Consider the following 21910-nt stretch of genomic DNA (forward strand, 5'->3'; position numbering starts at 1 on the left):
CTATGTTTTTTTTTTTTTTGTGGTTTGCAGCATATATTATTAGCTCTACTGATACCGTACTACCGACCACATCTAATAAGCTGTTTCAGCGGTTAGGCTGAGCAGAGAAGATGATGGTGCCAGTCCACACTAATACATGCAAACTCTCATCTCTCTCACGTACATACTCGTATGCATTTACACAAATCTCTACACCAGGAATCCCCAGTAGGTGGCCCACCGGGGATTTTATTTGGCCCCACAAGTTTTCTTTGCAAAAATTTCTAAAAACCTATTTTCGCTTTGTCATTATGGGGTATTGTGTGTAGATAGATGATGGGTATTTAAAAAAAAAAAAAAAATTCATCCATCTGCAATCTCAAGTCAAGTGACCAAACTTTTTAACCATGCATTTCCAAGGTTGCTGCTGTTACTAGCTACTTACCCTCTTCTGTCATTAATAAGTTATGGTGGCTCTACCGAACATCCATAGGCAGTAGTGCTGTCTTACTCACGGCTGTGTTGAAAGCTCTTATGTAGGAACTCTGTCTGTACAGTTCCGGCAACCAGCATGAAAGCAATTTATAGCACATAGTTTTTTTTTTTAGATCATGTGTCAGTTGGGTCAAAAAATATTTAAACGTTCCTACGGCCTTCCAGGATAGTGTACACGGTATAGAGTTTTTGTCAATACAGACACCCTCTGTCATAGATTACTCATTCCTATTGGCTCTCGAATCAGGAAGTCCTCGAGTGGCAGGCCAATAAAAACAGTGCCCTTATAGCATTGACTGTTGAGGGTTTTCCATGCAAAACAAATGACGGCTAGGTACAGTACTATGGACACAAGTGTGGCTTTGTCGAGACCTAGGGAGGCTAGACGCCAAAGGAAACAGTGCCCCTTGCTAGACACACAAACGGTCTCTCTTCTCACTCACTCACACACACACTCACACTCACACACACACACACACACACACACACACACACACACACACTCACACTCACACACACACACACACACTCTCTTGCGCATGCAGATGTACACATGCTAAACAGTAGCCTCATTCTCTTTCTCTCCCTCTCTCTCGCATACAGTACATCCCTGAAGATTTAGTGTTTTGTTAGCTGTTACTCTTCCTGCGGTCCAAACAGGAACAAAACAACACACCATAATATAACAGTAGACTACATCATAAATAATACAATGCATCATTAAACAATAGCCTACATCATAATACAATACATCATAATAAAACAGTAGGCTACATCATAATAATACAATACATCATTAAACAATAGCCTACATCATAATACAATACATCATAATAAAACAATGCATCATAATAAAACAATAGGCTACATCATAAATAATACAATACATCATACAAGACATTGTGCATATACATCATACAAGACATTGTGCAAATTTGCACAGCTCCTTTATTAAAAATGTACAATATTAAAACAATACAATATTACAAAAAGTGTGTGTGTGTGTGTCTTCACAGTCCGCGTTGTACTGTACTGTGAAATGTTTTTTTATTTTATCTGATTGTACTGCTAGCTTGAGTTAATTGATGTGTAAGAGTTCCATGTAGTCATGGCTCTGTAGTGCTGTGCGTTTCCCAGCCTCTCTTCTGGACTTGGGGACTGAGAAGAGACCCCTGGTGGCATGTCTTGTGGGGGTATGTACTATATGGGTGTCTGAGCTGTGTGTTTGCTGTTTGAACAGACAGTTCGGTGCTTTCAACACGTCAATACCTCTCACAAAGACAAGTAGTGATGCAGTCAATCTCTCCTCCACTTTGAGCCAGGAGAGATTGACATGCATGTTCTTAATATTAGCCCTCTGTGTACATCGAAGGTCCACCTGTGCTGCTTTGTTCTGCGACAAGTGTAACTTGCCTATGTCCATCTTTTCAGCACTTGACCATATAACTGGGCTGTAGTCCAGGTGTAATAAAACCAGGGGCAATGGGACTTGCTTTGTGGAATGTGATGTCAAAAAACCAGAGCATCTCTTTATTATGGACATACTTCTCCCCATCTTTACATCCATTGAATCTATATGTTTTGACCATGACAGTTTACAATCTAAGGTAACACTAAATCATTTAGAATCCTCAACTTGTTCAACAGCCACACCATTTATTACCAGATTCAGCTGGGGTCTAGAACTTAGTGAATAATTTGTACCAAATACAATGCCCTTAGTTTCAGAGATGTTCAGGACTAAGGCTGTTGCGGTGACCATATTACCGCCACACCCGGCAGTCATGAGTCATGACCACAGTAAAATTCCACGTCACCGTTAGGTCAAGGTAATCTCCTTTTTATGCACTTCGGACTTTGGTAGTACCCAATTTGCTAACAACCATCAGGTCACTAATGGCCTGGTACTCGGGGCTCTATTGTCCCTCTAACCACTCGGGCATCAATGCAAGTACAATCACAAAACACATCAAAACAGTATGTTGCTTTTAAAGCTCACCTCACTGTGATGATCAACTTGAAGAAAGAAGTTCAACAGCAGGTTGAAACTGAGTGTAAAACATGGTCAATGTGGATTTTGCTTCAAAGCCTAACATAACGATATGGGCAGCGCTTCCTAGATTACTTCAAAAACACCCATAGACATATTAGAGCCTATGCATACACAATCGACTTCGGAGCCCAACCCAAGCCCCCCCCCAAAAAAGGAATTTATTGTAGAATAATAGTGAAGACATCAAAACTATGAAATCACATATGGAATCATGTAGTAACCAAAAAAGTATTAAACAACTCCAAATATAGCTTTACGTACGCTTGTTATTCTCTCAACCAGCTTCATGTGGTAGTCACCTGGAATGCGTTCCCATTAACATTTGTGGAATTTCTTAACACTCTCAACCAGCTTCATGTGGTAGTCACCTGGAATGCGTTCCCATTAACATTTGTGGAATTTCTTAACACTTAATGTGTTTGAGCCAATTGTGTTGTGACACGGTTGGGGTAGTATACAGAAGATAGCCCTATTTGGTAAAAGACAAGTCCATATTATGGCAAGAACGGCTCAAATAAGCAAAGAGAAACCCCAGTCCATCATTACTTTAAGACATGAAGGTCAGTCAATACAGAACATTTCAAGAACTTTCTTGAAATGCAGTCGCAAAAACCATCAAGCGCTATGATGAAACTGGCTCTCATGATGACCGCTACAGGAATGGAAGACCCAGAGTTACATCTGCTGCAGAGGATAAGTTCATTAGTTACCAGCCTCAGAAATTGCAGCCCAAATAAATGCTTCAGAGTTCAAGTAACAGACACACATCTCAACAGCAACTGTTCAGAGGAGACTGCGTGAGTCAGGCCTTCACGGTCTAATTGCTGCAAAGAAACCACCACTGATGTACACCAATAAGAAGAAGAGACTTGCTTGAGTCAAGAAACATGAGCAATGGACAACGGACCGGTGGAAATCTGTCGTTTTGGTCCAAACGCTGTGTCTTTGTGAGACGCAGAGTAGGTGAACGGATGATCTCCACATGTGTAGTTCCCACCGTGAAGGGTGGAGGAGGTGGTGTGATTGTGTGGGGATGTTTTGCTGGTGACACTGTGATTTATTTAGATTTCAAGGCACTATTGACCAGCATGGCTACCACAGCATACTGCAACTAAACACCATCCCTTCTGGTTTGTGTTTAGGCCTACTGTCATTTGTTTAACAACAGGACAATGACCCAAAACTCACCTCCAGGCTGTGTAAGGGTTATTTGACCAAGAATGAGAGTGATGGAGTGCTGCATCAGATGACCTGGCCACAATCACCTGTTAATTCTTCAGTTTGATGTCGTCACCTTTATACAATATAGAAAATAGTAAAAATAAAGAAAAACCCTTGAATAAGTAGGCGTGTCAAGATTTGACTGGTATTGTATTACGCATGGCAGAAAAACATTAAACTGATTTAAGATGTCCTTGGTACATAATTGCTCTAGCCTATACTCCAATATTAAACCAATCTGAGTCATGTCCTTTGAGTGTGGACTGTATTAATATGCATACTGAATGGACTGGTTACCTAATGCTACGCTCCAAATTTCTATCCACGAGTCTGGGAGAGAACGTATTGCCCTTGGTTGTGCAGGGCGGCTTACAGGTAGTCTACACTTATAGTGAATTGAATTTTTGAATATCCTAGTAATAGGACATTTAAAAAAATATATTTTCATAATAAATTGGGTGACACACCTTTAGCTATTCAGGACCAGTTTATTACTGGCCACCTATTTTAAAACCAACTCTTTACTAAGAATTTGACTTCATTAGCTGTGGTTGCTGATGTGTTTTTGGTTGAGTCATCAGCATACATGGACACACGTGCTTTGTTTTAATGCCAGCGGCACGTCATTGGTAAAAATACAAAAGAGTAGAGGGCCCAGAGAGCTGCCCTGTGGTACACCAAACTTTACATTTGACATAAGACAAGCTTCTATTAAAGGAAACCATTTGAGTTATATTTGATAGATGGCACTGAATCCACAATATGCCAGAAGTTGAAAAGCCATAATACAAGTTTTTTTTTTTCAACAACCGGTTATGGTCAATAATATCAAAGGCTGCACTGAACTCTAACAATACAGTTCGCACAATCTTCTCATCAATTTCTTTCAACCAATCATCAGTCATTTGTGTCAAGTCTGTTGTTAATTTGTTCACAGAGGAATACCTAAGCACATTTTTACTCCTGAACTTGATTAGGCTTGCCTTAACAAAGGGGTTGAGTACTTATTGATTCAAGACATTTCACAACTTTTCATTTTTAATAGATTTGTAAACATTTCTAAAAAACAATTCACTTTGACATTGTGTCATTGGCCAACATACAATACTCTATCTCCATCTCTCCATCTTGAATCTATTTTAATTTCAGGCTGTAATAAAACAATGTGGAAAAAGTGAAGGGGAATGAATACTTTCTGAAGGCACTGTATTTGAGTGGTAGAAATAGAAGTGAACTATACCTGACACGTATAAGTGTTAATTTCCCATCCTTTGTCGGGGCTGCTTGTCAAGCAGCAGAAGTTAACTGATCATGTTTACTTAGCAAGCTACCGCTTGAAACTTTGTACAGTTGGCTTTTTTTGTGTGCTAATGTATAAAAAATACACTGATTACATTTACATAAGTATTCAGACCCTTTACTCAGTACTTTTGTTGAAGCACATTTGGCAGAGATTACAACCTTGAGTATGACGCAACAAGTATGGCACACCTGTATTTGGGGAGTTTCTCCCAGTCTTCTCTGCAGATCCTCTCAAGCTCTATCAGGTTGGATGGGGAGTGTTGCTGCACACCTATTTTCAGGTCTCTCCGGAGATGTTCGATCGGGTTCAAGTCCGGACTCGAGCTGGGCCCTCAAGGACAGAGACTTGTCCCAAAGCCACTCCTGCGTTGTTTTGGCTGTGTGCTTAGGGTCGTTGTTCTGTTGAAGGTGAATCTTCACCCCAGTCTGAGGTCCTGAGTGCTCTGGAGCGAGTTTTCATCAAGGATCTCTCTGTACTTTGTTCAGTTCATTATTTCTTTGATCCTGACTAGTCCTTTAGTCCCTGCTGCTGAAAAACATGCCTACAGCATGATGCTGCCACCACAATGCTTTGAGGACAATACAGTGCCACTGACACGGCCTGCAACGAAAACATGTGGACTCTCCTTCACTGCAGCCGAGGTGAGTAAAACATTTAAACATGTTAACCCTCGCAAGGCTGCAGGCCCAGACGGCATCCCCAGCTGCGCCCTCAGAGCATGCGCAGACCAGCTGGCTGTTGTGTTTACGGACATATTCAATCAATCCCTATACTGTTCATCGACAGCTCGGCATTTAACACCATAGTACCCTCCAAGCTCGTCATCCATCTCGAGACCCTGGGTCTCGACCCCGCCCTGTGCAACTGGGTACTGGACTTCCTGACGGGCCTCCCCAGGTGGTGAGGGTAAGCAACAACATCTCCACCCCTCTGATCCTCAACACTGGGGCCCCACAAGGGTGCGTTCTGAGCCCTCTCCTGTACTCCCTGTTCACCCACGACTCCATCACTGTTAAACAGCAACCACTAACATTGAGTGGCTGCTGCCAACACACTGACTCAACTCCAGCCACTTTAATAATGGGAATTGATGGGAAATGATGTAAAATATATCAATATATCACTAGCCACTTTAAACAATGCTACCTAATATAATGTTTACATACCCTACATTATTCATCTCATATGTATACGTATATACTGTACTCTATATCATCGACTGCATCCTTATGTAATACATGTATCACTCGCCACTTTAACTATGCCACTTTGTTTACATACTCATCTCATATCTATATACTGTACTCGATACCATCTACTGTATCTTGCCTATGCTGCTCTGTACCATCACTCATTCATATCTTTATGTACATATTCTTTATCCCCTTACACTTGTGTATAAGACTGTAGTTTTGGAATTGTTAGTTAGATTACTTGTTGGTTATTACTGCATTGTCGGAACTAGAAGCACAAGCATTTCGCCACACTCGCTTTAACATCTGCTAACCATGTGTATGTGACAAATAAAATTTGATTTGATTTGACAATGCTTCACCATAGGGATGGTGCCAGGTTTCCTCCAGACATGATATGTGGGATTCAGGCCAAATAGTTCAATCTTGGTTTCATCAGGCCAGATAATCTTGTTTCTCATGGTCTGAATCTTTAGGTGCCTTTTGGCAAACTCCAAGTGGGCTGTCGTGCCTTTTACTGAGTGGATTCCGTCTGGTCACTCTACCATAAAGGCCTGATTGGTGGAGTGCTGCAGAGATGGTTGTCCTTCTGGAAGGTTCTCCCATCTCCACAGAGGAACTCTGGAGTTCTGTCGGTGACCATCGGGTTCTTGGTCACCTCCTTGACCCTTCTCCTCCTATTACTCAGTTTGGCCTGGCGGCCAGCTCTAGGAAGAGAATTGGTGGTTCCAAACTTCTTCCATTTTAAGAATGATGGAGGCCACTGTGTTCTTGGGAACCTTCAATGCTGCAGAAATGTTTTGGTACCCTTCCCCAGTTCTGTGCCTCGAAACAATCCTGCCTTGGACACAATTCCTTTGACCTCATGGCTGTGAACTGTGGGAACTTATATAGACAGGTGTGCCTTTCCAAATCATGTCCAATCAATTGAATTTACCTCAGGTGGACTCCAAGTTGTAGAAACATCTCAAGGATGATCAATGGAAAAAGGGATGCAATTTCGAGTCTCATAGCAAATGCTCTGAATACTTATGTAAATAAGGTATTTCTGTTTGTATTTTTTATACATTTGCAAAAACAAATGCGTTTTTTCGCTATGTCATTCTGGGGTATTGTGTGTAGCTTGCTGAGTTTTTTTGTTTGCTTTTTACATTAAGGCTGTATCTTAACAAAATGTGGAAAAAGTCAAGGGGTCTGAATACTTTCCGAAGGCACTGTATCTGGACGATTTATAAAGTCAGGCACATTTAACATGTAGGCTATTGATTATAGACCTAATTAAGTTGGTTTCCTCGCTCCTCACTTTTCTCAGACAATTTATGGCAAAGGCTGTTTTCTCATCTCCTAACGCTGCTGCTGCTGCCAATATTCTGGTTAACTTTGCCGTTTTGCACATAGCGACATGGTCTAGGAAAAGCCAATTCAATTCAACAGCCCGCTGATGTGTTTCAGGACAGCGGCTGCTATCCAATGCGGTAGAAATCTCTTTTTGTTATAAAATAATATAATTTGTAGTCGTGTTGCGCCATTGTTCTTACGAGATATAACCACATACAATTTCAGTAGCACGTGTCTTAAAGTGATGGACTGTGTCGCCCCCATGGCCTCCACAATTGATTAGTCCCCTCAGACAGACGCGAATCAGACAAGTGTCTTGTTTTTTGCTTCTGCTCTGCTAAAGAATTTTCTGTCAACCAACAGCCTATCGACCAAACAATCTAAATGGGGTCAGCCTTAATTGAAGGACCATGTCAAATTGGCTAGCGAGCTAATAACAGATCACGTCAATATGGCTAGTTAACCTGCTAACTCTCCGGGGATAAATTAAATGGTTATATCCAAATATTGTTTGATTTAGTGCCATCTATAGTGGTGACGACAGTAGTCCGACTGACAACTTTACCAGAACGAGAACTTGCAGATCAAGCTGTGTAACTCTGATAGAGCTCTGCATCGTATTGTGACGGTTTATTGATAATGACTTGGTGGCACAATGAGTTGAGATATTGGAATCCTCTTGTCTTAACCTGTGTATTTTGAACCTAGGAGCAAAGAAGGAAGTAAATGCCGTGTGTATCTTTCTCTTTAAGGAGGTGTGTGTGTGTGTGTGAGCCCTATTAATGTTCCACTGTCTGTTTTGATGGTAGGCATCCAGAGAGAGTCTGAAGATGGAACCACTGGCAGTCACCCTACTGCCCGGAGAGGAGAGAGTCATAGGTGAGTTTTCTAAACTGTTTCTGGGTGAATCTCAATTGTCTTTCCTTGATTGCGTGCATCCTCGCTCCTCGCCTGCTTCTCAAAACGTATTGGGCGTGATGATCTGAGTGGAGGAGCCTCAGATCTTCTGCTCCAATGTGCTTTGAGAGGGAAGAAATAAATAATTGAGGAAATATTATTGAGATTCGCTCTCTGTCTCAAAGGAACCTCTCATAACAGCAAGGTTAGTTTCAGATTCCGTATATGGTTACATCATATAGGATTTCTTGAATGTGATCTGTATTTAGCCTTGTAACCTTTCTCTAGCTGTCTTAGAGGAACTTCTCATAACAGGAAGAACTCGTTTTTTTTCTCTAGCCTTGAAATTTGGTGACATCCAGCTGCGGTAGTTAGTGTCTTAGAATACTTAGTGCATTCGGAAACTATTCAGACCCCTCGACTTTTTCCAAATTTTGTTACGTTACAGCCTTACTCTAAAATGTGTACTTTTTTTTCTTGCCAATGTATAATGTATGTGAACCCTTAAATTGGTCATCAAATTTGATCTGATCTTCATCTAAGTCACAACAGACAAACAGTGTGCTTAAACTAATAACACATACATTATTGTATTTCCTTGTCTATATTGAATACATCATTTGAACAAACATTCACAGTGTAGGTTGGAAAAGGTATGTGAACCCCTAGGCTAATGACTTCTCCAAAAGCTAAATGGAGTCAGGAGTCCGCTAACGTGGCTGGAAACGGTTACAAAAATATCTCTAAAAGTCTTGATCATCAGTCCACAGTAAGACATTGTCTATAAATGGAGAAAGTTCAGCACTGGTGCTACTCTCCCGAGGAGTAGCAGTCCTGCAAAGATGACTGCAAGAGCACAGCGCAGAATGCTCAGTGAGGTTAAGAAGTATCCTAGAATGTCAGCTAAAGACTTACAGAAATATCTGTAACATGCAAACATCTCTGTTGACAAGTCTACGATACGTGAAACACTAAACAAGAATGGTGTTCATGGGAGGACACCACAGAAGAAGCCTCTGCTGTCCAAAAAAAACATTGCTGCATTGTCTAAAGTTGGCAAAAGTGCACCTGGATGTTCCACAGCGCAACTGGCAAAATATTCTGTGGACAGGTGAAACTACAGTTGAGTTGTTTGGAAGGAACACACAATTAATTCCCAAGTTTAGCCTAACATTCTCCTGCAAAATGTCTTTATATCTGTCTGCCAATTGAAGCTCAAATGAAGTTGGGTGACGCAACAGGACAACGACCCAAAACAGAGAAGTAAATCAACAGAATGGCTTCAACAGAAGAAAATACCCCTTCCGCAGTGGCCCAGTCAGAGTCCTGACATCAACCCAATTTGAAAAGTTGTGGCATGACCTCGAGCAGTTCACACCAGACATCCCAAGAATATTGCTGAACTGAAACAGTCTTGTAAAGAGGAATGGTCCAAAGTTCCTCCTGACCGTTGGACAGGTCTTATCCGCAACTACAGAAAATGTTTGGTTGATGTTATTGCTGCCAAAGGAGGGTCAACCAGTTATTAAATCCAAGAGTTCACAAACTTTTCCCACCCTGTACTGTGAATGTTTACACAGTGTGTAAAGACATGAACATGTATAATTGTTTGTGTTATTAGTTTAAGAAGACTTTGTCTGTTGTGACCTAGATGAAGATCAGATCAAATTTTATGACCAATTTATGCAGAAATCCAGGTATTTTGTGATGGTTAAGTTTGTCTCTCCTCATTTGATAGTAAAGAAATTATCACAAGAGTCAGAGTTATACTTCAACTAAATCTTTAATCACTTATTAGGGAGCAGGTCAATACAACCAGTGGCGGTTCTAGACCATTTCAACTGGGGGGGCCAAGCTGTGGCCAGTTGTACTGTTAGAGGGGCCAGTTACATTAGACGTTATTGTTGTCATATCGTTTTCTTCACTGCATTGCAGGCGGAAGACCATGTTCATAATCATCATCGTTGTCACTGTCTAATAACGGATGTAAAAAAAGAACGATAGCAAAAATTAGTTATGTAAAAATTACTTCATACTCCACATTTACGGGGAACCACAAGGGAGTCAAATTGTCACAGGGGCACTGGCCCCCCCTGGCCCGCCCCCAGAACAGCTAGTGAATACAACTCACATATAAAAAGTGAATCGATTGAGTGCTCTACGATAATGATGGCTGGTCGACGATTCACGCTCAGATGATTCGTTGAGAGCTCCGAGACAAAATAGCCAAGATACACCGCTTTCAACCTACATGACGAACAACGGATATATAGAATGGGCCACGGGTTTAAGATTTGTATGAAAGATACTGTCTGCTATGTATTATAGGTATCTGCTGTGTCAACAATTGTCATTGTGTAGACCAGTGTCTGGCCCTCCGACTCCAAACTGGAACCATCTCTCCCTGATACGGTATAGAACAGAAACATTAACTCGTGCTCTTTAGGTTTTATCACCTAAAAGACATTGTAAATCTCCTCACAGAGGCCCATCCTCAGTAGAACACACACACACAGTAGTTAACAGAATACACTATTCTGTTGCATAAAACAACCATTTTATGCAATAAAAGTATTATAACAATCTTGCAATTTTCCACCATAATTTCCAAAGGGTTCATGTACTTTTTCTTGGCATTGTACATTATTTTATAAGAAAGAAATTCTCATCACACAATAACCCATAATGACAAAGCAAAAACTGTTTTTTAGAAATGTCTGCAAATGTATAAAAAATGTAAAACTTATTCAGACCCTTTGCTATGGGACTCAAAACGTTCATCCTGTTTCCATTGATCATCCTTGAGATGTTTCTCCAACTTGATTGAAGTCCACCTGTGGTAAAGTCAATTGATTGGACATAATTTGGAAAGGCACACACCTGTCTACATAAGGTCCCACAATTGACAATGCATGTCAGAGCAAGAACTAAGCCATGAGGTCGAAGGAATTGTCCGTAGAGCTCCAGGACAAGATTGTGTCGAGGCATAGAACTGGGGAAGGGTATCAAAAAATGTCTGCAGCATTGATGGTCCCCGAGAACACAGTGGCCTCCATTAGTCTTAAATGGAAGTTGTTTGGAATCACCAAGACTCTTCTTAGAGCTGTCTGGCGGCCAAACTGAGCAATCGGGGGAGAAGGGCCTTGGTCAGGAAGGTGACCAAGAACCCGATTGTCACTGACAGAATTCCTCTGCGGAGATGGGATAACCTTCCAGAAGGACAACCATCTCTGCAGCACTCCACCAATCAGGTCTTTATGAAAAAGGCACATGACAGCCCGTACAAGTTTGCGAAAAGGCACCTAAACAAGATTCTCTGGCCTGATGAAACCAAGAGTGAACTCTTTGGCATGAATGTCAGGCGTCACATCTGGAGGAAACCCCGCACCATCCCTACGGTGAAGCATGGTGGTGGCAGCATCATGCTGTAGGGATGTTTTTCAGTGGCAGGGAGACTAGTCAGGATCGAGGGAAAGATGAACGGAGCAAAGTACAGAGATCCTTGATGAAAACCTACTCCAGAGCACTCAGGACCTCAGACTGGGTCGAAGGTTCACCTTCCAACAGGACAACAACCCTAAGCACACAGCCAAGACAATGCAGGAGTGGCTTCGGGACAAGTCTCTGAATGTCCTTGAGTGGCCCAGCCAGAGCCCGGACTTGAAACCGATCGAACAACTCTGGAGAGACCTGAAAATAGCTGTGATGTGACGATCCCCATCCACACTGACAGAGCTTGAGAGCATTTGCAGAGAAGAATGGGAGAAACAACCCAAATACAGGTGTGCCAAGCTTGTAATGTCATACCCAGGAAGTCTCAAGGCTGTAATCGCTGCCAAATGTGCTTCAACAAAGTACTGCGTAAAGGGTCTGAATATTTTATGTAAATGTGATATTTTGGGAAATATTTTTAATACATTTTCTATCATTTCTAAACTGTTATTGTTTTTTCATTATGGGGTGTTGGTTGTGTGTGTGTCGATTGAGGGGGAAAATAACGACTTCATCAATTTTAGAATAAGGCTGTAACATAACAATGTGGAAAAAGTCTAGGGTTCTGAACCCTTTCCGAATGCACTGTATATACAGTATACCGCCCACACCAAAACGTGGTGTGTAAGTGTTTACTGTAAATATAACCCGAGAGGTGGTAGGGAGGAGATTCCTGTTGGGGTTGTCACAGGAGAGGCTCAATATGGAACCAACTCTCCCAGCCGTGTCAACTTGCATTGTTCCAGAGTAGTTATGTCGCTGTTGCTCTCTCAATTTGTCTCTCCTCTTCAAGGTTTTATTGGCACGTGAAACATGTTTTCATTGCCAAAGCAAGTGAAATAGACAAGACACTAAAGGGAAATCAAAAAATGAACAATAAACATTACTCATACATTTTAAACATTAACATACATTTTAAGACTGGTTGAATACAGCTTTTGAAAAGGTTTTCTTTTCTTGCTGTAGTGTTTACATCATGGTTTGTTCTGAGTTTGTGTGGGTACGTGTGCATTGTATATTCTTTGTCATTCTTATATTGCTCGTTTTCTCTCTCTCCCCCCAAGACAAAGACATAATGTACATATGTCCATTCAGTGGACCTGTCAAAGGCAAAGTCTTCATTACTAACTACAGACTGTACTTCAAGAGTGCAGACGCAGTGAGTAGTACACACACGCATACACACTCCCAGGGACTACTGCTGGGACAAAACACACACACACACACACACACACACACACACACACACATCTGTCTGGTGGTTGCGTCTTGTGTGGCAGACAGATGGAAGGCATCAGAACACCCAGTCAGTCTAACTCTCTAAATAACATGACTGCTATATACTTAACTACTGCTTGTCATTGAACTGTTTGACCAAGAAATCAAAGAGCATATGAGAAATCCACAATCACCGGTTCCTGTGGCATGCATTGAAACGCGTGGCCATATCATGGCTTTCTTTCGCAGAATTACAAGAAATGAACAGACTTGTTTAGTAAAAGTGTTCACTAGTAAACACCATGTTAAGGTGTGGAACGTTCATTGTATTACAAGAAAAATAAATAGGTCTATTTCGCTTCAGCAGGTGGCATAATCTGTCCGCCCACAATTCACCTGTGGGAACATGGAGGCTCAACACCAGACAACAGAAAGAGCTGGCCACTACTATCCGAGAGATTGTTTGTGAGGAGATTACCTCTGCCCTCGACTTCACTCGCCGTGCTCACTTCTAAAGTAGATACCTTTCCAGCTAAAGTGGAAAGTCTGAAGAACGCGGTCAATGCGACAGGTGAGACTCCATGACCTGGAAATGCGAGCTAAGATTAGCGTGAGCTAAACTAGAATAGGTAATCAATTTCCTAAAAGAGAAAACTGAATGTACGGGAATGATTTAAGTGATTCCATGTGCGGATCATAGGACTAGAAACTGGTGTGGAAGAGGGCAACCCAACTTCCTTCATGAGAAATATTTTCTATGACCTGTTCGAGTAGGTGAAGCTGGGTCCCGTGACAGTGATTAACATTGCGCACCAAACGGGTCTTCTCCGCAACGACTCTTGCTGTATGATTGAACGAATCAAACGGCGAATTGTTCGCCTTGCAGCGGATTGGGGGCTCTGACCTATTAGGAGAAGAGGATTAACATCTACCCAGACCTGAGTGTCGAACTTCTAAAACGGAGGGCAACCTAGAATTAGGTGAGATCCCAGCTACACCCGGAAAAACTCGCCTTGACATTCCAGAACATGACATGCATGTTCTCCACTGCCAAGGAAGCTCAGGACCTATTTTAGAATCACATTAAGACCAACACACAAGGGGACGAGTTGGAACCCCATCATGACTGGCTCAATATTCTGGTATGCTATCCATTTATTTTATTGTACCTTTTATTTAACTAGGCAAGTCAGTGAAGAACAAATTCTTATTTTCAATGACGGCCTAGGAACAGTGGGTTCACTGTCTTGTTCAGGGGCAGAATGACCACTTTTTACCTTGTCAGCTTGGGGATTCGATCTTGCAACCTTTCGGTTACAAGTCCAACGCTCTCACCACTAGGCTACCTGCTGCCCCAGGAGTCACGCAGCCTAGCCTATGATTCTGCCCTCCGCATAGGAAAATGATGAGAATAGCCCCTCAAGTGGATAATACTAGGAACATTATTACTGTTGTTGCTGATCATTGGAATGTGTTATTATTGTATTGCCTATGGTCCAGGACATTAACACAGTGTCAACACCACTCCAATTAACGAACAACGGACAATAGATTGAGGTGAATCCCTACATGGGCTAAATATGTCAATTATAAGTTGGTAGCTATTCCCCTACAATCTTTCTTTCTTCCTTTTGATTGCTTTCCTCCCATTTAGGCTATTGAATTTATCTCCCAGGGAGGACATGGCCTACAGGCAGGGCTCTAAATGAACTTTTGTAATTGATAGCACTGGTGCTCCTAACTTCAAAAGATAAGGAGCACCAGAAAAAAATGACTTCATTCTTAATTGTCATCAGTTGTTACCTTGATGATGTATTCAAAAGTGCAACAGCAAAGATATTTACAATAGTTAGTTAATTCGGTTTGGACAAACAAATGTAATATACAAAAACAAAACATTTGATAGTATTCAAAAGTGCAACAGCAAACCTATCCATGTTCTGTTTTTGTATATTACATTTGTTTGGCCAAAACTAATTACCTATGTTAAATGGGTTTGCTTATGGCGCTTTTGAATACTATTTACATAGGTTATTTGTTTTGTACAAACAAATGTAACCTACAAAACCGAACATTATTGTAATCAAAAGTGCAACAGCAAACATATTTATATTGGTAAAGAAAACATAACATAACATTTATTGCATTTAAAAGTGCAACTGTAAACTTTTCTTCATTACTGCATTCAGCTAACAGAAAATAATAATAATAATAATACAAAACTATGTAATAATATACATGTTGTAACAAGGCAACATGCTAACTATGAACTGATACTTGGATAATTAAATACGTGTTTAGTCTCCTCACAATAACTAATGATTTTTGTTTTATCTAGAATCAACTTGCTGTTAGGGTAGGAACGTCCCAAGGAACACTGATTGCACTAACCCTCTTCCCGGATAGTCTTTGCTGTGGTGCCAAATTATAATAATGTTTGTGCAGGACAACTCATTTCCATATGTTGGGTTGATTAATAATAAAAATGATTTTATTACTTTTCTGGGAGAGTACATGCATCTGAATTTGGTAAAAAAACATATCTTTGGCAATGCAGTAAGTGGTGTTAAATTTAATAAATTCTAGCTCAGTTAGCTTGGCCTGTTGACCGGCTTGGGCTGCCACATGTTGTTGCCTGTCGAATATGGACTTAGTGATGTTGCTCCAACCCCTGCCCCGATGTGCTTTTGGCTTAAATTGTGTTTTAGCAACGACTCAAGTGTTTTTTAGGTTGCTGGACCCAGTAGCAAAATGTGTCTTCCTTGCTGCTATTTTGCCCACTTTCGATAGTGCTAACAGACCTTTGTTGCTAGTTTTGTCCCTCCTTAGCCACTTGAATTCGCGAACCAACCCTCTCGAAACATGTCGGTATTTTTCTGAAGAGGTGGATCTGTCTCTGTCATTGTCCTCATCTTCTGGTTGTGCTTGATCATTTCATTTGTTTTTGTTTTTGTTCAAGAAAGCTGAAAATACACCATGATTCATTGTTGTTCTTGCTAGCTAGCCAGCTTATGCCAAATAGCTGAAAGAAAGGGGCGGCACAGATCTAAGGGAAAGTTTGCAGGAAAAGGTTTTGGTTGTGCCTGGCGTGTGATTGGTTTAATTAGCTACATTTGTAGCATTATGATTGGTTATGATTTGTAATCAACGTATCAGCCTTTCATGTATGAGCAGTGAAGAGAAGTGTTGCGGCAAAATATTCTTATGCATTTTTTGTTGTTGCGTGGTGCTCCCAAAATTAAAGTACTGGTCATGCAGCAATTGTTTTTGTTGCATCTGTGACCAAATTGGTCGCACTTTAGAGCCCTGCCTACAGGTCATGAGGACTGATTGTGAAGTTCTTGATTATCTTGATTATAGACTGCATTTCTTGCTCATACCCTCTTCTTTTTTTGCACATAGTATGGAGCACTTGAAGCCATAATACAAATGGAGGGCAAATGTATGTTTGAGGTCATATAAACCATATTGCTAATAATATATTATGACAATGGATTAAGCTTAAAGCTCTTGTTCCTATAGCTATCCTATTTGACTGTTTAGGCTTGCATATCTTTTTGTTATTTTTTTTACTTTTTATTTTGTATTTATTACCTACCCTAACTCCTCAAGTCTGCAAACTAAACTGTTTTATGTTCTGCTTCATTTAGTTTTCAATACCTTAAAGGGGTGGTGCACTTTGCATCACCATGTTGATGTGGTCGGTAACACTTTGCTTCTTGAAAGTCCAATATCTTAACTTGACTGCTGACATGCAAAACATTTTAGGACTGTATCAATAGTGATCTAATGATTCACAGGGGGGATTTTCTGGATGTGGAACGACCAATCGGTTGGTTTCCCTGTGGGTCCTGCTTTTTGTTACACGTCCATGGGCTTATCAACACTAAAGATAGAATTGTTATCATTTAATATAACATTCCTTTTTGAAAAACAATGGCAACACTATTCTCTCAAATTTGAATGTTGTCCTATCAAACATTCCAGCTGTCTTGATATCCTATCAAGAGACCATATTGATAAAGCAATGCTCCAAGAAACACACCCACTTCCAAAAGGACGCGCATTCAGGTAACTGACAAAATAAACAAAACACCTGATTTAAATGAGGGATACAAGGTATATTGAAGGCAGGTGCTTCCACACAGGTGTGGTTAATTAAGCAATTTAAACATTCCATCATCTATAAAAATGCCCAGTTGACCATTATTTTGCCTATCATGGCTAGAAGAAATCTGACTTTGAAAGAGAAGTTTCAAAGGAGCAACTGAACACTTTCTGGAGCGGCGCATCTCTTGTGTAAGAATTGTTGCATCCCTCCAATAGAGTTTCAGACAGTAGAATCTATGCCAAGGCATATTGAAGCTGTTCTGGCGGTCTCGTGGTGCCCCAACGCCCTATTAAGGCACTTTATGCATTATGTTTACTTCATTTTGGCAGTTCCCTGTAGAATACACAACTATTTGTACAAACTGTCTGCCTTTTCATCAGCCCCAAACAAAACTAATGGTGTAATCATAATGGTACATAAGAACCTCAATCACTATCTTGCGTGAAGGCGAAGGCCAAGAAGGTAGAATCACTTTCCTTAAATATATGCATAATGGAAAGAAAATTGCCTTTAATGTGTATTCTCCAAAGTTTGGATTCTCTGAACTGCATATTTATTTTTTATTAACTGCATTCCAACTGGTTATTGGGACAGACATGAATGCCATTTTGGACATGCAGGACAAAAAAACACCACCTACAATCCACATGCAACTAAGGCTCTCCGACATATACTCTCTGATTACAAACTTATTGATGCCTCGTGAGCACACAATCCTAACGCAAAAGAGTACACTTTCTACTCAAACAGGCATAAAACATTCTTCCGACTCGATTTTATAGTATCTACGCCTATATTTTCTCAAATTAAAACAGTAGCAATTTGACATGATCTTGTCTGATCACCACGCTAACTACAGCCAGCACATTTCAGAGTCTCCTAAAAGACCCATAAGAGGGTGTTTCAATGTTTAATTACTACAAAATCCTACATTCTGTGATCAATTTAAAATTGAACTAAATTCATTCATAATGATCAACAAAAATTGTCAATGACCCCCGGATTCTATAGGTTTCCGCCAAAGATTGTATTAAAAATAATGAAACTGCATTTGCAGCTGGGTTGATTTAAATCACAATTAAAGCAGATATCAGAATTGGAAATGTTAACTGTGTTAGTGTAAAAAAATATATATAATTAGATCGGATAGCTATTACTCTTTCCCAAGTCAAGACAGAACTTAATTTATTGATAAGACAGAGAGCAGAATTTGCCATCCATTGAGTTAGGCTCAACAATTACTTGCATGGTAGCCTCGTCGAGAACCATGCTAAACGAGCAGCATGTGTAAGTCCATGGCACAAAATCAGCTAAAAGGGGGTGGGAACCAGGTGACGCCTCGCTACACGTCAAACCTATCAAATGCCTTACTTGGGCAGAGCATCAAAGGTGCTCATTAGATTAGTGTTGTAGGTGCATGAGGTTGGCAGATTAAAACCCTACCAAAATACACTAGCTTTCAAATGTTCGGGGTCACCTAGAAATTTCCCTTCAAATAAGATCAAATAGATCAGAAATACAGTGTAGACGTTGTTAATGCTGTAAATGACTATTGTAGCTGTAAACAAAAGATTGTTTTAAATGGCATATCTACATAGGCGTATAAAGGCCCATTTATCAGCAACCGTCACTCCTGTGTTCCAATGGCACGTTGTGTTAGCTAATCCAAGTTTAGCATTTTACGTTAATTGGTCATTAGAAAACCCTTTTGCAATTATGTTATCACAGCTGAAAACTGATGTTCTGATTTAAAGAAGCAATAAAACTGGCCATATTTAGACTAGTTGAGTTTCTGGAGCATCAGCATTTGTGGGTTCGATTTACAGGCTCAAAATGTCCAGAAACAAAAAACTTTCTTCTGAAACTCATCAGTCTATTCTTGTTCTGAGAAATGAAGGCTATTTCATGCCACAAATTGCCAAGAAACTGAAGATCTCGTACAACGATGTGTACTACTCCCTTCACAGAACAGCGCAAACTGGTTCTAACCAGAATAGAAAGAGGAGTGGGAGGCCCCGGTGCACAACTGAACAAGAGGACAAGTACATTAGTGTCTAGTTTGAGAAACAGACGCCTCACAAGTCCTCAACTGGCAGCTTCATTAAATAGTACCCGCAACACACCAGTCTCAACGTCAACAATGAAGAGGTAACTCTGGGATGCTGGCCTTCTAGGCAGAGTTGCAAAGAAAAAGCTATATCTCAGACTGGCCAATAAAAATAAAGATTAAGATGGACAAAAGGACACGGACACTGGACAGAGGAACTGCCTAGAAGGCCAGCATTCCGGAGTTGCCTCCTCACTGTTGACGTTGAGACTGGTGTGTTGCGGGTACTATTTAATGAAGCTGCCAGTTGAGGACTTGTGAGGCGTCTGTTTCTCAAATTAGACACCAATGTACTTGTCCTCTTGCTCAGTTGTGAACCGGGGCCTCCCATTCTTTCTATATAAATAAAAACGTTGCTTTGTCATTATGGGGTATTGTGTGTAGATTGATGAGGAAAACATGTATTTAATCCATTTTAGAATAAGGCTGTAATGTAACAATAAGGGATGGGGTCTTATTCATTTCGAATGCACTGCATTGACTGTAGCTATTGAAATGTGTTGATGGTTTATGTTAATTCTAAATACAACCACTATAAACAGACTACATACAGTATGATATACGGCTGTGTATGTTTGCTGTGTGTTTTATTTTTAAGATCATTTTTATAGGGATTTTTTTACAATTACCAAGGCAGTAGGAAGCGAGTGACAGCAAGACAGGGTGACGAACCCAGTTCCTTGAGTAGCACTAATCGCATATGCCTTGATGTCTGGCGCGTTACCGCCAAGTCACGACGTCAGCATTGCTGTGTTAATCTAATATAGAAACCTGTTAAGACCCATGTCACTATCTATAATCCAATGCCTGAGAGTGAACAGGTCCAGCTGCCAGGGATTGAAGCTCCTCCTGATATCCCATCCCCTGGATCCAAGGAAAGACCTTCTCATCTCAGCAGTGCTGGAATAGTATGCACACAGTGTGGTGTTTATACATAGCAACTCACAGTAGCTGCGCTTAATAGCATGCATTACGTGGCTACAGTATGTATGTTTGCTGCATTAATTGAATCACTGATAACTGTTTTGAACCTCCTTTGCAACTGTTTGCAATCATCAGGGCCAGTTTGACAGTGGCCAGGTTTTAATGTCAGGGATCGAAGCTCTTCCTGACATCCCATCGCCTGGATCCGAGGAGAGACCCTCTCAACTGAACGATGATTAAATGTTTTGAATCAAATAACATATAAAATCATTAACTATCTTTTTGGTTGTAATATACAGCTACATTCGGCTGATATTGGACATTCTAGGGAATAAGCATTATTTTTAATTAACTTGTTTCTGTGCTCCTTTTCTAGGCCTATGCACAGACAAATCCATATCCACTTACAATAGACACATTTGACAGCAGCGTAACACCTTGCATCATTTGACTAGAATATTTTTTTAAAGAAGTCTACCACTGGATCAAAATGTTTGCGTCTCAGAAACGTGTTGGTGTAGATCACCTCCCACAACAGGTCTCCATATAAGTCCTTCAATTTCCTAAATCCAAATTTGTTCCAAACACTGACAACAAACGATATCTCAAGAACGAATTCTAAGAGCTTGTTGGATGTGTCGTTGTGAGACAGTTACCATAATTTGAGCACTACAAGTCTGTTAAATGGCACATACCTCACAATTACTCAGATGTAATGGCAAGGAAATCAGATTTCATTCCTTTAGGGCTACTGGATGAAAATGAAATTTGTTCAAAAGACGTGTGGACAATCAATCTACTTAATGAAAATTATGTCCCGTATTCTTCCATAGAAGTAGATGGCAAGAACGCTCAAACCCAGCATGGGAAGTTGACATTAACAGGTGATCAGTGGACAAAACAAAATGCAAATGCAGCAATTGGACGTTTGAAAAATGCCCTTGAACCCATGGACAAAGTCGAAGGCTTTACTGCCTGCCTTTCAACAGACTTCCACTGCGCAATTAACTTTACCGACCTCTACAAGACAACGTCCAATGGAGAAATGGGAACTTTGTATCAATTAAGGAACATTGTAGACAGAAGAAATGTGACTCAAAGTGCAGTTGGAGAAAATTACAGGCCATGTTTGGAATTTTTTAAAAGATGGATCAGATGCCTCCGTCATCACAGCTACGCTCCATTACTTTAGCATGGCTTCAGCGCAGGACACAATACACAGACATAGTCCACCAGAAGATTTCAAACATCTGCCACTGAAAAACAGAAGTGTTTTGATGCTCAGATGTTTACCATAGTAGACACCTATGTCATGAACGATGACACAGGTTTCCACCGACAGCTTAGTGGAGAAAAGCCAAACGCAGGACAGACAACCACAGATGCTGACCTGTCACTATCGTGGATTTAGCCATCCGGTCTTCCGAAGTCAGAAGGAACTGAGTCACCATCAGCAAAAAGAACACAAGATATCAGTTGCCTATAATCTAGCTAAAATTGCAGCCAGATCTAAAAGAAACACAGACAACACAGTTGATGCACATTTCAGTTATCACAGTGGCCTGTGTGTATACATTCT

At 40.7% G+C, this 21910-nt stretch overlaps 1 protein-coding gene across 3 annotated transcripts in view; it reads left to right on the forward strand.

Annotated features, from left to right (window-relative positions):
• The window catches only part of LOC135516109 (myotubularin-like), a 66152-nt gene that overhangs the window by 6599 nt on the left and 37643 nt on the right, over positions 1-21910 (forward strand). For all 3 annotated transcript variants that reach the window (XM_064940154.1, XM_064940155.1, XM_064940156.1), the window contains 2 exons: positions 8392-8461; positions 13036-13130. In XM_064940154.1, coding sequence (XP_064796226.1) covers positions 8392-8461; positions 13036-13130 — 165 coding nt within the window. The remainder of the gene's footprint in view (positions 1-8391; positions 8462-13035; positions 13131-21910) is intronic.

Source organism: Oncorhynchus masou, chromosome 27, assembly GCF_036934945.1.
Source record: "Oncorhynchus masou masou isolate Uvic2021 chromosome 27, UVic_Omas_1.1, whole genome shotgun sequence".
Lineage (NCBI taxonomy): Eukaryota > Metazoa > Chordata > Actinopteri > Salmoniformes > Salmonidae > Oncorhynchus > Oncorhynchus masou.